Genomic DNA, 16,762 nt, shown 5'->3' with positions numbered 1-16,762 from the left:
TAAGGAAAGCAAATAAGCCTCTACGACGGTGTGGTAAATGTCATGAGCTGGGTCGTCATGATTCAAGAAATTGTGGTAGAGTCAATGAGAAGATAGATTGAAGCCATTTATATTCTTTAGGTATTTTTGGTGTATAAAATGACATTTTTGTTTAATAAAATAATACTTTGGGCTTATAAAATGACATTTTGGTTGATAACATGATTCTTTTGTTTATAAACTGATAAAATGATACTTTAACCTGAAAAAATGATACTTGCAGCAAATAAAATGACAGTAACCTTATAAAATGATGTATAAGCTGATAAAATGATACTATCAACGGATAAAATAATATTTTAACCTGACAAAATGATATATAATCTGATAAAATGATACTCCTGACTGATAAAATTATAAAATGATACTCGCAGCAGATAAAATGATACTTCTGAATTATATAATGACAAAATGATAATCTTGGGTGATTATATTCGAAACCACTATTACAAAACGTTATTCTCAAGTCAAACAAGCTAGTATTCAGGGGGTTTAAATTCTCTTATCATCTTTTCAACATCAATATCTCCTTTTTTGCTGTCATTCTCAAACTTCTTCTGGATCATTGTAAATGTTTCAAAAGCCTTCTTGTTAGTATCTCCAATAAGCAATGCTTCAGTAATATCTGGCACGGAGTTTTATGAAAGACTCTGTTCCCTTCTTCGTTAAACCCGAATTCCAGTTACGAACAGGACCACCCATGTAAGTCTCCAAATGGCGCATCACATAAATTCCACAGTCAACTTTATTTGTATCGTTCTGCCATGGCATATTCATGTATCTGGTTTTTGACAGTTTGACAGTTCTCCCCATTGATGGATTGACTCCATTTCCAAGATAAATTCGGAAGAAATTTTTCTATTCAAATAACACAAAACATACATGAGGTTGATTAAAAATGATATTATGTTCCGTACTGAATTATATTCAATGCAATTTAACTAATAAATATTGAATGCATTTAACTAAACATACCAGAGTACTTGGTGTATCTTCATATTTCTTCTCAATTAACTCTTCACTAACCAGAGAATTGTCAATCACATCCATCATTTGCATTTTGAGATTGAAGCAGATGATATAATAATGTTCGTACGCCCAGATCGGAAAGAATATCTAATTTTCAAAACATTATATACAAATGTCATTTTCAAAAATATAGGTATGTTGTTCTGTAAGGGATGTGATCATATCATAACCCATATTTATGGTGATAACCTAATAACCCTCATTTTATGGACGAAAAGTATCATTTTATAGAACAGAATATCATTTTATGGATTAAAAGTATCATTTTATCGTGTATAAATATCATTTTTAGTAAAAATGATACTTTTGACCCATAAAATGATAGGGTTATTAGCTTATCACATAAATATGGGTTATCATTATAACGCACCCCTGTTCTGTAATGTGTATCTAATTATGACTTACCAGGTCATAATTTTCCCATTTGAAAATTTCAATCTTTGACACAAATTCATTCAAGTTTGAGCAAAATCTTTCTCGACTCTCTGCTTCAGTCCAACCAGATCTCCTTGCAGTAATGTTGTAAATCTGTCATGTTTACATTTTTGTAAATATATTTAACTTTTAATGTAATACTATTATTTATTTACTCGTTTACTGTACCGTAGGTGCGGTGTTGATGAAAAGACGACTCGGTGATGCCTTTGATTTGAATTTTTCATTGTAGTTGAGGAACACAACCCATGCATCTATGATGTTGATCCTGGCGTATGTACGTGGAGCAAGGCTGTGGAAGTCAATCTTAAACATTGTGATCTTGTCGTTCTTATAAACTACCTCATAACTGATTTCAAATTCATATTTAATGTTAGTTAAAAGAACTGAATAAGAATATAATTATGTAATTCAAAACTTACTATTCACTTTCTTCATGTGTCATCAACCAGTACATTATATCTCTCTCTTCTTTATTCAGTTTTCCTTTCAGATTTACTGCTCTGACATTGTAGGGAGAGCACATTGCTTCAACAATTTTCTTTGTTGTTCTGACCACTTTCTCCTTTTCGACTGGAGGTTCTGGAGAAACCATCTTCTTCCCTTTGTCCTTATTCAAATTTTCTTCTCTCTGTTTTAAAACTTCATCATCTCCCGATTCACCATTTATATCCTCCATGACAGTGGATATTATGTTATCAACTCTGTCAAGCTTTCATTTAAAAAAAATATAAATTGTTATTGACAGAAGAGATATTATTTTACCCATAGTAACTATCATTTTATCAGCTATGACATAAAAATCTAAAACTATCAGCCAAAAATCATGCAATACCTTCATAATATAACATAAAAATGAATTATATGTATCAGCTATGACTATCATTTTATCAGCCAAAAGTATCATTTTATCAGCCAAAACTAGCATTTTATTAGTAAGAAGTATCATTTTATCTGATGCAAGTATCATTTTGTCATTATATAAATAAGAAGTATCATTTTATCACCTATCACTATCATTTATCAGCTATGAGTATCATTTTATCAGCCAAAAGTATCATTTTATCAGCTAAAACAATCATTATGAAACAAAAGTTTCATTTTATCCGCTTAAACTATCATTTTATGATGCAAAAGTATTAGTTTTCAAATAAAACAGAGCCACCAAAAAACATCATTAGACCTATATCATTTTAACCATATAAACAATCATTTTATGTACTTAAACTATCATTTTTAAAAGTTACCTCATATTCTTCATTCTGAACTTCTTTCTCTGAAACTTTTTCCTTTTCTTTTCGAGCTGCTTTATCAGCCGTTTCCTTTTCACTTTCATTCTGTTTCTCTTGCTCGTTTTGCACCTCATCATCTTTTTCCTTCTCCATATCCTTTTCTCGATTAAATTCTTGATTCTCATTAGGACTGTCGTCACATTCAGGTATCAGAGTGAAGGTAGGGAACTCATTCCTATTTTTCAGTATATATGTCCTCTCAGCAGCTTTAGTTAACTCAATCATGATATCAATCCATTCAGGATCATTAGTTTCATCATTGTTTATAGCCCGTGTCATTGTATTCTGACTTTCTATAACATGCTGCACACATTCCTCTCTCAATCCCATTGCATTTCTTGTTGTATCACAGATTATCTTAAAGCTATTGAGATTCCTGAGTTTATCCGGCGCTGCTTCAAGGACATCAACAATCTTCAACATTGAGGCTTTAACATCCTTTGCAGCTCCCTTCCATTCATTTATGAAATTCTCCCATTCACTGGTTGTCCCCTCTTCATCATGATAATTTGTCTTCAAACCTTCTACATCTTGAGATTCATCATCTTCGTCATCTTCATCATTTTCTTCATGTGGCTTCTTTTTATATCGGTCATACTTATGACCTAGACCAAAAGCTGAATTCTCCATTTCTGCTCTTTGTCTTTCTTTCAACAATTCGGCAGTCCATCCTTTAACTGTTGGATAACATCTTGGCACCATTTTTTTTTCAAAGACAATCCTGTCCACGTAACAAGCCTACATTAAACAAAAACTAAATATTAGTTTTTCTGTAAATAGATTCATAGACAATGGAAAACAAATATATTCTTACCACTACAAAGATAACTGGCCCGGTAAATATCTTTGCTGTGTTTTTTTTCCACCTCTTTTGTGTTTCATGCAATCTAGATATGACATAGCTACACCAATTGTATTGTTTGATCTTCTCAACATCAGCTATGTAATCTAAAATTTTTGGCCTCATATTTCCATCAACAGGAGTGTTAATCAAGGCATACTCCATGAGGACCATAAAAGTCTATTTAAACAACTCACCACCTTCTTTGTCTCTCTCCATCTGCTCTACAACATACTTTGGCACCATTTTTTTCTCTCCACCTTTACAGAATCTAGCAATTTCAGTTTTGATGTGAATATTTTTCTGAAATTTGGTTTTATTGATAGGTAAAGATCCAATCGGGAACCCAAGAGTTATGTGAACATCTTCATCATCTAAAAACAGTGATTCCCCACTGTTCAACTCAATTGATGAACTTTTATGGTTAAAGTTGTAGATCAGATAATACCCCAATGCTCTTGGGAAACTTCTTATATTGAAGTTTAGGAGTGCGCCAAACCCAATCTCTCGAACAACTCTTCTTTGATTCTTGTTTAGAGATTGAAGCATGTCAACGAAGAAGTCAGTATTCCTTCTTCCTGCCAAAGTTGTTGTCTTAATGACTGTAATATCTTCAACAACTTTTTCCTTGCCCTTCTTTGAAGTTGTCTTACCATCAGTTGCATCATCATTCTTTCTTTTCTTCTCATTTTTTATATGTTCTACTTCTTCTGCTAATGTTCTATGTTCATCATCATCAATATCACGAATGTTCTTTCCTAATAAACAAAAGATTCCAGTGTGTTAAACAGTTTATGTAATTATATAAAGTCAAAGTATCATTTTATCTCATGAAACTATCATTTTATAATCTGAAACTATCATTTTATCAAGGGCAATTATCATTTTATCTTCTGAAACTATCATTTTCTAATCTGAACCTATCATTTTATAATCCGAAACTATCATTTTATCAAGGGCAATTATCATTTTATCTTCTGAAACTATCATTTTCTAAATTTCAATGAGTTCAAAAAAGCAGAGAGGGCATAACTTGTCACTTAAGTAGAACAAAACAGAGAGGGCATAACTTGTCAACAAAATGTAAATCTAAATATATAGATTGTTCTCAATATTGTCATGCATGAACGATATTGTATAAATATAAGAAATATCTACACTAAAAAACTACAGAATCTAAAAAAATTCGAGAAAATCTCCAGCAAAATGATAAATCGAGCAAAATCAAAAGTGAAATAAGTAATAAACTTCATCCAACCTTTCTTCGATGATGCTCGAGCGTTTTCCTTCGACATATTCCAGAATTTTGATGATTTTTCCTTCGATTCGTAGGGTTTGAAACGCGATTCAGAGGGTTTTAGTGTGAGAGAAATTGAATGCAGGGTTTGAGTGTGAGAGAAATTGAATGGAGCGTTTGGGTCAAGTTTTCTTCTTTCCCACCAAATTTTAAAATGAAATGCCAATTTTGCCCTTAATATATCCGAAAATGATAGTTTTATTTGATAAAATGATAGTTTTGTTAGATTAAATCTAGACCACATATTTTAAAAATATGTGGTGGAGATTTAGTTATAGGGTTATCACACAAATTGGGTTATCATTATAACACACCCCTATATATATATATATATATATATATATATAGGGTTTATATATATATATATATATATATATATATATATATATATATATATATATATAGGATTGTGATCAATTGAGATTTTTTATGCTAATTGAGAAATGAGATGCAATATCAGCCACTCATTTTTATTAAATGAGTGGTCCAGATTTTTCCACATGGAAAGTATCTTTAGATTAATTAATTATGAATGGGTAGAATGGTAATATCATAGTAAATTTTATTCAATAATTTTTTTTTAATTTTTAATTTTAATTTTTAATTAATTTTTTTAATTTTTTTTAATTTTTTTAATTTTTATTTTTCAACTACATATACAATTCATGTCAACTACACACATATAATGTCAACTATGTGTACAATCTATGTCAACCACACACACAATTCATGTCAACTACACACATATAATGTCAACTATGTGTACAATCCATGTCAACTACATATATAATTCATGTTAACTACACAATATAATGTCAACTACATGTACAATTCATGTCAAATAGTATTTATTGAATAAAGTTGTTAACATTTGATGTGTAGTTGACATGAATTGTATATGTAGTTGAAAAAAAAAAATTAAAAAAAATAATAAAAAAACGAAAAAAAAACTAAAAAAAAAATTTAAAAAAAATTTAAAAAAAATTAATAAAATTACAATTATGCCCCTCTGTTGACATAAACCATATGCTGTTGACATTTCACAAATATTCTGGATAAGTGGCTGAGATTGCATCTCAATTCTCAATTAGGTTGATAAATCTCAACCTAACAAGACCATATATATATATATATATATATATATATATATATATATATGGGAGTGATCAATTGCTAACTCATCACTTAATTGTTAACTACAACTAATTTAAGGCCATAGGATTTTAGAAAACGTGTGGTCTACAATTTGCCACGTTTAATTTTCGTTTTTATTAATAAAATAAAAAAAGATACAAAAAAGGCCAAATTAGGGTTTTAGATGAAAATGTCAATATAGTGTTTCAGAAATATCAACACAATGCTTTGAGAATGTCAACACAATGCTTTAAGAATGTTAACCCATTGCTTATATTGACATTCTACATGTATTATATTGACATATTTTATATAGTATGTTGACATTTCTGCTTTACGAAAAAATTGAAAAAATTTTGATTTTTTTTTCAAATTTTGAAGTCGGAACATATGCATGTATGATATCGTTGGAATCCTTATAAAATTATCTTTAATTTGATATATGTTATATGAATTTAACGTTTTGGGATTTCTTTTAAAAGTTAGTTATAACTAAACATGTAGTTAATTGACATTAATACCCTTATTTATATTTTATGGAATTAATCCTATGGCTTTATTGACGTTTTTTGTTGATCGTATTGACATTTCGTGGTTGATGATATAGGCCCTTAATTTGAATATCTAATTACTATTATTTAGTTGTAGTTAGCAATTAGGTATTGAGTTAGCAATATAACACTCCTCTATATATATATATATTATATAATATATATATAGGGATGTATTAAGATGACAACACTCTTTATTGTAACACCATACCACCATTTTAGGCCATTGGATCTGAAAATCGTGTGCTTATCATGCTGCCACGTGTAAAAATACGGAGGGGTAATATAGGAAATTTCTAATTTTACGTTACCAGATTGCAGTGCTGTTCATTGAATATTGCAGTCTTACCACAACAATATTGCAGTTTACCACGACTGCAATATCTAATACAGTGGACTGCAAACCCGTATTTTTTTACGAAACTTAATCCTAGGCGTCCATAAATGAGATCTAACGGACTATATTGGTGGTATGGTGTTATCCTATCTATGGTGGCACCATAGTGCACCCCTATATATATATATATATATATATATATATATATATATATGGATGTATTCAAATACTTTTCATATCTTTTGTCCTTTTTCCTTCTTAATCCTAACCACACGATTTTGTCATCTGACGGTTAGATTAATGCCACATGTCATTTAATAATGCACATTTTCATTCTAATAATGCACAGCGGCTAATAATGCAACATTATAGACTAATAATGCACATTTTCATTCTAATAATGCACAACGGCTAATAATGCAAAATTATAGACTAATAATGCATTGATCACAACCATCCAATTCAAGGATCCAAGGGCTGAGATTAAGAAGGAAATAGGACACTTAGGGTGCAAAGGAGCCTAATGCACCCCTATATATATATATATATATATATATATATATATATATATATATATATATATATATAGGAAAATTGCATTTTTTATTGTTAAGTTTTGCATTTTCACATATATAAATGCAATCCGTATAGATATAAAATGCAAATTAAACAGTCAATATCGAAAATGCAAAACTCAACAATAAAAAATGCAATATGCATATAACAAAAATGCAATCTGTCGAAATTCAATTATAACTTTTACAAATGCATATTGCATTTTTCTGTATATAATATTGCATTTTTCGTGCCACGTGGCTGTTGGGACTACCACAGCGGAAGACACGGAAACCAAACAGGTCCTTGACCGGATCTATTTAGGTGATTATGCATTCGACTCCAATTTCATGCAATTAACATAGATCTATAGATATAACATCAAATAAACACATAATCATGCAATTTGATGTAGATTCGATTGTTACCTCATTTTGATCCATCATAGGATCGAAGTTGCTAGCTGCACCACCCGGAGATCCTTGGTTTATCGACCGTGAATCTTCCAACCTATTCCCTAGTCCTTGATTACTCATCCGTGTGGGCGGATCTCGAACAATCAAAATAGTCTTGATGAGATCTAGGAAGAACACTACACCAATCTATCTATCTCGATTCAATTCTATGGATTAGAATGAACAAGACTAGAACAAACCAAAAACCCTAGATCTCCTTGTTTTATGGCTCGAAAATCGAGGCAAGAAGGAGAGAGAGAGGCCGAGTGATCGGCGGCTAGGGTTAGGGTTTAGGGTGTAACTTATGGTGTGCTAGGGTTTCCACATCTCATCACTATTTATAATGGACTTGTTGGGCTAGATTGGGGATCCATGGAATGACTTAAGTGTTGGGCTCACCCATTGGATAAATTACTAATTAAATCAAATGACCCATAATTTAATATATTATCAATGGAATATTATTTTGTTCCACTAAAGAATAATATTGCACTCCCACTTAAATCACCAAATTACAAATAACTTGGGTCCATTTTATTTTATAATATTTCCCGCGTTTAAGATTATCTTGATCCATCAATTTAATTCTTTTGTCTACTATGTGACTAGAATTAAATTAATTCTCCAAAGAGTTTTTCTAGTTTGAAACTTTATTTATTATTCGTGGAATAAATTCCAACTGCGCAGATTTCTGAATAATAAATTCCTCTTTCAAACACCTCATTGAGGATCACCCTTTTAGGGATTTAATCATACCACACTGGGCATGCGAATTCTATGAAATAATATTCCAATACCTTCATGTTATTCAATTACTACCACCCAAGATATCATGAACTTGAGTTACGTACAAACTCTCACATATTGATAAGTCAAAGTGGCGTTTGATTGAATAAACAATATTGATATTAATATCATAGACTAGAAAATACTAAACTTTCTTGAAATATATTCTTTCAGTAGATAGCAATAAAGAATACATTTCGGATTAGATCCTTTCAGTGCTTTACCACACCGGTGTTACTAATCTCATCTTAGGTAAGAGAGAATTATCACAATCACCGCAACCGTTCCAATAGGTAGCCAAAGCCTATCTAGGTTGTGAATACGTTTTTCTTCTTACTAGATCTGGCCAAGTCCCCTACTGGAAAACTCATGAGGAGATTCATCGAATTTCCCTACTTGACCTTCTTAGTAAAAAGCCTTAGACTTGTTTATCATATTTCAATAATAAACCATTTATATTATATTATTTATTCTCATAAATAGGTAAACAAGTGGACGTGGCGTTTCTCGTATACATGCACAAGCTAACTGTACAAAGGCATGTACGCTCGAAGCATCTTTTAGTATACAAACCCCAACAATCTCCCACTTATACTCAAAGAATGCTTTCGAGTATACCAACCGCTTTATTGGCCTTGTGCTACACATTCACAAACACATTTTCTCCCACTTATACTCAAAGCAGGCTTTGGCCATTATGTACTCAAAACTATAATTCTTTAAAAAAGAATCTACCAACATAGGTTGCTAGAGTTTATAAAACGAAATATACTTGTAATTTATAACCTTAATTCTTGCTAGAGAGCACGATTATTTGATCAAAATATTTCTAGGCCCTTTGATCCAGTGGAATAATTTTATGTGCCTTTCTCAAGCGCACTTATACATATTCCTCTATCAAAATCCACTATTTTGATCCTTCTGAATTTCTACTAATTAAAGTAGAATACTTATAGCAAATATAAAGTTTTTAATCATGTCGAATATGATTCCCAAAACTTTAATTATATAATACCAACTTAACTTGGTATTAACCTTGCTAAATAACTTGTGATGTAAATTTATGCATGAACATAATTACCTCATCACAATGACTAATTGGAAATTAGTCCTTATGACAAAATAAAACCGAATGATTGCATTCTTTGTTTTATAGTCATAAATTCCAAGAGTTCATTTATTTAACCATTTGTTGTGATCTTTAGAAATACTTTCTTTGGAAATCCAAAAGCAATTCTAATTTTAATAGCTAACTTGGAAATGTCTTTTAATGTTATTAGAGTCTTAGAAAGTGTGCAATTCATCACTTCTTTCATTCTAGGGTGTGAACCCTTTTTAACTCTATCAAACATTACCTTAATTCCATTTATGAATATTCTATGAGACAAAATTTAGCTCCCACTTTTAAAAGTAGAAAAATACTAGTCTCAATATTCTTTAAGGCTATTAAAACAATTTAAATAGTGCTTGGAGTTAAATTCATCCTAGTTTAATAAAATGAGCTATGAAGCTCTTATTAAACACTTAGAATTTATTCATTCATTTAAGAAAAGCTCCCACTATTTTAATTATCACTTTCACAACAAAATAAATAAAACAATAACTAATTAAATAGTCAACTCTTGGCTTGGAACATTAAAATAAATTTAATGTGCACACTATATTTACTACACAAGAATTTCTAGTATTTATAATAAATACTTATCTTGTTTCTAGTTGAATTTAATTTACTTGTCTTGTAATCAATTATTGTGATTATTTTTCTTACACCTTTATTTGAACAAACGCGATCATAAGATCATTTTATTTTGTATTGAATCCATGTCGAACATTAATGTTCTATTGACTCATCAACAAAATAATGGTTCAAAAGACTTAAGGATTAAAGAAACTTAATAATCAATATTTCTAGAAGAAAACTTCATAATAATTGAACCAACAAATTTAATTACAAGTAAACAATTTTTGATATTAACCATGTTATATTTGATGTCATAAATAATTGGATAATCAAAATTTCATTTATCTAATAATGCAAGCATTATAAAATGATATTGATAATCCAAAAACACAATTGATAAACTAGGAATAAAATTCCATATCAATAATCCATATGATATCAAAACCAAACAATATCAAAAACTCTTAAAATTCAACAATGTAAATAAAGCAAAATAAGACTTTCATTGTTCAAAACATAAATGTCATAGCTAGATCAAGATCATGTCTTCCTCCTAATCACATTGGGTTGGCTCGAACTCTCTGCCATGTCAGACTTGCGTCTTAGGTCAGTGGAGTTATTGACCATCCCGCCCTCCATCTTCCTTATCTGGACTTGTGCCTCAATGAGCTTGCTAGAGAGTACTAGAAGAGATGTTGGCCAAAGATTGTCCATTATCTCTTTCTTTACTTTCTCATAGCTCTTTGGAAGTCCGTCGAGAATCATGAGTTGTTGGGTTTCTGGGCCTATTTTCCCACCCAACTCCTCGAGCCTATCAAAACCATCAACCATTTCCACGACATAGTCGTTAATGTTTTGGTTCTCCTTCAAGACCGTTCTCCTCAAAATGTTCACCACCGATCTCATGAGACACTTGGTGGACATTTCATCAAACCATTTAGGTTCTTCAATCAATGACCTGTCGGGCTTGTCAACCTTGCCAAGAGCATTGCCGACCGAGGCCTACAAAAACTTCTTGACATGACCGCTCGCGGTATCCCATTGATCACAAGCATCCTTTTCCTTGTTTGATATGTAATAAGCAGAGGGGCGATCCTTAGTGAGGACCAACCTCAAATCACTAGCCAACTGATCAATGTCAAGTCTCCTTTTCCAATCCAAATAAGAATCAGAATCGCGTTCCTTCGATTTAAGGATCGCACTATAAACTTCCCAAGTAGTAAACATCTTTCGTTCAAGCTGAGAATAAAAACCAATAATATAAACATGTAAAATTTCAAGGAATTGCAAATAACCACAAAACAATTCATCAATTTTACATCCACAAAAATCAAGCACAAACGTTCTTCTACGAGGAAGCCGAGTCATATTCATGCAAGAAATTCATTATTTTCACTGGCCACAATATCGACAGATAGTCCAAAGACCATAAGAATGGCATGGCTGACTAACAATGCTAAAGCGTATAACCATAAAATTAAGCACTAAGGATTCTTTACTTGTGCGTGAACTCCTCTAAAGAAAGGTCGAACCGGAGAAGCACCTCCTCCTATAGCTCCCTCTAAGCATTATTAAAATACAATCCTTATAATTTCGCAGCAATATTGCTCCGGTAAAGACCAGTCGCGATATTACTGAAAAACTAATTTTATGATTTTAATAACCTTTATCTAGAGAAGTCCAAACTTACGAACTGGTAATGTTCCTCCCGTAAAGACAGGCCGGTCACTACTTTGCACTAAGACCAATTTTATGGAGGCCATATACAAACGTGTTGTAATTATCGCTTCATATTTTCTTGTTGGTGGTTTTAATAGTTTAATTATCACTTAAGCAGATAAGGCAGGTATCCACATTCAAAGAATAATTAAACATGTACTAGCTATGCATGCAAGGCAATAAGTACATAGGCGATGCACGAGTTAAACTAGATTTTAACAAATAAAATCATAACTCAAATTAAATATCCATCATTCATCAATAAAACATGTAAACACATTTACAAAAGGTTCACATAAACATAATGACAAAACTTGATCATTTAATTAAGCATCTAAAATAAATAGATAGAATTAAAATTCGATCTTCACATAAACAAGATTATCTAGACATTAAGTCCAATCTTAAACAATCATACATTATTAGTTAAAATAACGTATCTTGATTATTAGAATTACCTTTTAATACTATTAGGATTAACTTAGATAGAATTAATCCATCCTCATCCTAAAATTAATGTCTAGGTGTATATCATAAAAGATTAGCTATGTCTTAACTTAAAATGCCCACTTGGATATATAAATCCGCATTTATCCAATTAAGACTAAATCCATTTAAAACACACCAATTAAATTCGAGAATTAAAATTCTCATAGCTTTCAAATAAAATTACATGACAAGAAGAATCTTATTACATCTTTAATTCAAAATGATGTTTTCTAGATGAAATAAAATTCACCTTCATCAAAATTAAAGACAAAATTCAACTTAATAAATAATTAAGGATTTTAATAGCAAAATTAATGCTCTATGAATTTTCATACCTTTAAAACACATTTGATGTTATCTAGATGAAACAAATTCACCTTCATCAAAATTAAAGATAAAATTCAAATTAAACTAGGAATTGAATTCCAATTAAAATCCAATTAATCATTTAACACTTTAATAATTTAGGATTTAAGTAGCATGTTAATGCCAAATGAATTTTTCACTTCTTTAATTAAACCGATGTTATCTAGATGAAATAAAATTCACCTACATCATATTAAAGACAAAATTCAAACTAGGAATAGGATTCCAAATAAAATCCATCCAATTATTATATATATGTAATTTTCGAAAATTTTAAGGCTTTAAACAATTGAAAAACTCATGTCTTTTACTTAGGTATATTTCTAGGAAATATTTCCATAACACACCAATTAAAATATAGACAATTTTCAATTAAACCTTAAAATTAAAACATGAAAGCATATTAAGAGAATATTCTTTAAAATTCCATCCAATTAAGGAAAAGCCAAAAATTAGATCAATCAAATATTAAATTTCCTTATGTTAATTACCATGATATTATCTAGATGGACACAATCCACCAAAATCAACTAATTAACAAATTAAATCAATTATTTGACTAATTATTCCAATTGGCAATATTTAAAGAAGACAAATTATTCTCTTTAAATTAGAATCTTGATTTAATTGCAAAATCATTCTAATTACCACAAGATATTTTAATTATTCTAGGTTTAGGATTTTAAACCATAATTATAAATAGCTTGCGTGTTAAGAAACGAAACGAAAATACGAAAAACAAAACGAGACGACGAGACGACGCAACCCAAACCCTAATTAGGGTTTGGGCCGCCACTGCCTCGCAGCAGCCGCCGCTGCCGCGTCTGGCCACCGCCGCCGCCTCTGGCCCGTCGGGAACTGCTCCGGCGTCGACCGCCAACTGGAACCACCGCACGCCACCGCCGCCGTTGCCTGGAAATTCCGAGTTTGGCCACCGCAAGCGTCGATCAGCCTCTGCAGCGACGAAGGAGGCCCACGTCGCCGGATCTTGGCAGACCCGACGCGCCTCCAGCGCCGCTGATGAGTCTCGTTCAAAGCCTTGGTTACTGGTCAGTATAACGTGCTTTATTGGATAATATCTGCAAAATAGTTGCTAAAGTGTGCAGGTTGAGGTACCAAATCAGGAGGAAAGGATCGGAAGAAATTCGAGTGAAAAAGCAGCAAAAAATGTGCAACTGGCCAGTATGAGCAGAAAAAGTGCAAACTGGCAATTATGGGCAGAAAAGGTGCAAACTGGTCAGGATGGGATGCTACGGAACTGGACACGAGAAAGAAGGACTTGCTTGGAACAATCAACTACTAAAGAGGGGCAAAATTGTCATTTCGCATGAAGAGGCAGCCCTAGAAATTAGGGCAAGCCACCCTATAAATAGGAGTTGAACATAAGGGGATCATCACTTTTTTTTGGACTTAACACTTTATCATCACATTTGACTTATCACTTTGAAATCACTTTTGAGAGAATAGCTCCATTAGCTCTAAGTTCCACTCTCTAAATCCAGCAGCCTGCCATGAAGATTCCGGCCACCAGCCGGCGGGGAGTCATCATGCCTGAATCATTCCAGCCGCCGTAGTCCAGTTCCAGTTTCAGAAGAAGCCATCAGCCATTTATATGCTTTCTTTTAATGCTTTCTTAGTTTAAGAACTTGTTTTACTTGCATTTGTCTCGGATTTCAGTAGTTAAATTTGTTTGAAGCATCTTTTGATTTGAACGTTTGAATGAAGTTAAGTTTTTATGGTTTTATTTGAGTTTTAGCTTTGTTATTGCTTTAAATCTCTCTAGTTAGCTAGATCTGATAGTTTTATGTTGATTTCTGTTGTTTAAGTGCTTGAATCTGCCTAGCTTAGTTAGATCTAGTCTTTCCTCAAGTGTTTACAAGTTTTAATCGGTTTAAGTTTCACAAAAATGCATGGAATTCGTTTTTGTTTGTTTCTGTCACTCTGTCCTATTGACCAGTATGCGTAAATCTCAGTTTTTCTTGTTTTCGTTCTTGATTTCAAGTTAAGTATTGCATTTACGAATTTTTGAGCTTGAGCATTCATCAATGGAGTTTGTTAGATCTAGTTAGTTTAGCTTGGTGAAGAAGAAAATGTCACAATCAAAGATATGTTGCTTTTGTTACTTTTTGCTTTTGTACTTGCACTTTTTCAGCTTTTCTGCAACCCAACAGCCAGTCTGCCAGCATGTCCTTTGATTTCCTTTACCTTTTGTCTAGCCATTTTTAGTAAGTTTTGTCTAGTAGCTTCTCATATGCACAACTAGGTGTCTAGCTTTCACAATCACGTACACATCCAGTAGCATTAAGCATTTAGTTACCTACTGGTCAGTATAGGTAGAGTCTCATTTTAATTTTACGCCTAGGTAGAACTCAACCCCAAAAGCGTGGTAGCTAACCAACCCTTCCAAAATGTCTTTGCAATTGCACTTCGCCTACATCCATCTCTGTGGGATCGACCCTTACTCCACTATACTAGCCAGTAGAAGTGGGTTGAGGTATTTTTGTTGACAAGAGGTTTTAGGCACAGACCCAACGACACAGCTAGGTCTAGGCACCCTCCTGGCCAGTTGACACGCACACACAAGAGTCGCCGCCCCTTAATATAAAACCTCGTCCCTGTCAGCCGCCGCCTCGCCGATTCGTCGCCTCCAGCGCCGTCGTCGTCAGACAGCCGCTGCATCAGCCGCCGGAGGCCCACGCTGTCGGATCGAGATCGATCCGACGCGCCTCCGACAGCTCCGCCGCCTGCTCGCCGTCTGCCGCCTCTCCCACTGGACTGGAGCTCTCTCTGGTCGACGACCATCGCCGGCCGCCGCCCCGAGCTCCGCCTCCGTCGCGATCCCCGGTCGGCGTGAAGCTAGGGTTTTTCGAAACCCTAGTTTAATTTTTTTTTTTGTTTTTCGATTTTTAATTAACTCGATTCATCGCGGTCGCTATGCTTGACCGCGATCTTAAATCTTAATTAATCATTTCTTAATTGTAACAATCTTTTATGTTCAAACACATATGCACATTTAAACATCTAGCATTTAGCAATTTAAATAGATCTAGCATATTAAGAACATAAAACTATAGATCTATGAATACTTGCTTAGATCTAGAATATTCTTGTGAAAAACTCAAATAAAATTCGAGATTCATAATATTCTTTCATCGATCCAAGTATTCAATCATGGACCACTTTATTTCTTGATTCAAAAACATATATTCACTTAAACACATACATATATGTAATCAACAAACATATAATCTAGTATATATTACTTAGAATATATAGATCTAATGATGTTCATCATAGATCTAGAATATTTTTGTGAAAAACTTGAATAAAATTCAAGATTCATAATATTCTTTCATCGATCTAGAACATCATATCATAGATTCAAAATTAAAATCAAGAAAAACATAGATCCAACACATATTGCATTATTTTCGAAAATCCCAAGTTCTTACGCTACAATTTTCGAAAAATTCAATTAATCAAATACATAATCAGAGCCTAAAAAATGGCTCTGATACCAGTTGTTGGGACTACCGCAGCGGAAGACACGGAAACCAAATAGGTCCTTGACCGGATCTATTTAGGTGATTATGCATTCGACTCCAATTTCATGCAATTAACATAGATCTATAGATATAACATCGAATAAACACATAATCATGCAATTTGATGTAGATTCGATTGTTACCTCATTTTGATCCATCATAGGATCGAAGTTGCTAGCTGCACCACCCGGAGATCCTTGGTTTATCGACC

At 32.6% G+C, this 16,762-nt stretch overlaps 1 protein-coding gene across 1 annotated transcript; it reads right to left on the bottom strand.

Annotated features, from left to right (window-relative positions):
* Positions 1-585: 585 nt before the first annotated feature.
* Positions 586-3,497, bottom strand: LOC148926776 (uncharacterized). The gene is made up of 3 exons (XM_089059248.1): positions 2,751-3,497; positions 738-897; positions 586-596 (listed from the first exon to the last, which is right to left on the bottom strand). Exons 1-3 carry the CDS (start codon positions 3,495-3,497, stop codon positions 586-588), a joined length of 918 nt encoding a protein of 305 aa, XP_088915374.1.
* Positions 3,498-16,762: the final 13,265 nt, after the last annotated feature.

This window comes from Salvia hispanica, chromosome 5, assembly GCF_029641045.1.
Source record: "Salvia hispanica isolate PSC_SH4W2 chromosome 5, Shi_PSC_v1, whole genome shotgun sequence".
In the NCBI taxonomy this organism is placed as follows: domain Eukaryota; kingdom Viridiplantae; phylum Streptophyta; class Magnoliopsida; order Lamiales; family Lamiaceae; genus Salvia; species Salvia hispanica.
This window is presented reverse-complemented; position numbering and strand designations above follow the sequence as displayed.

Bases quoted from the DNA above. Each gene is read 5' to 3' on its own strand.
- LOC148926776 (XM_089059248.1), bottom strand. From the start codon at position 3,497: ATGGTGCCAAGATGTTATCCAACAGTTAAAGGATGGACTGCCGAATTG. The intron at 898-2,750 runs GTAACTTTTAAA...TTATTTGAATAG, and splicing joins TTCAGAATGAAGAATATGAG to AAAAATTTCTTCCGAATTTA.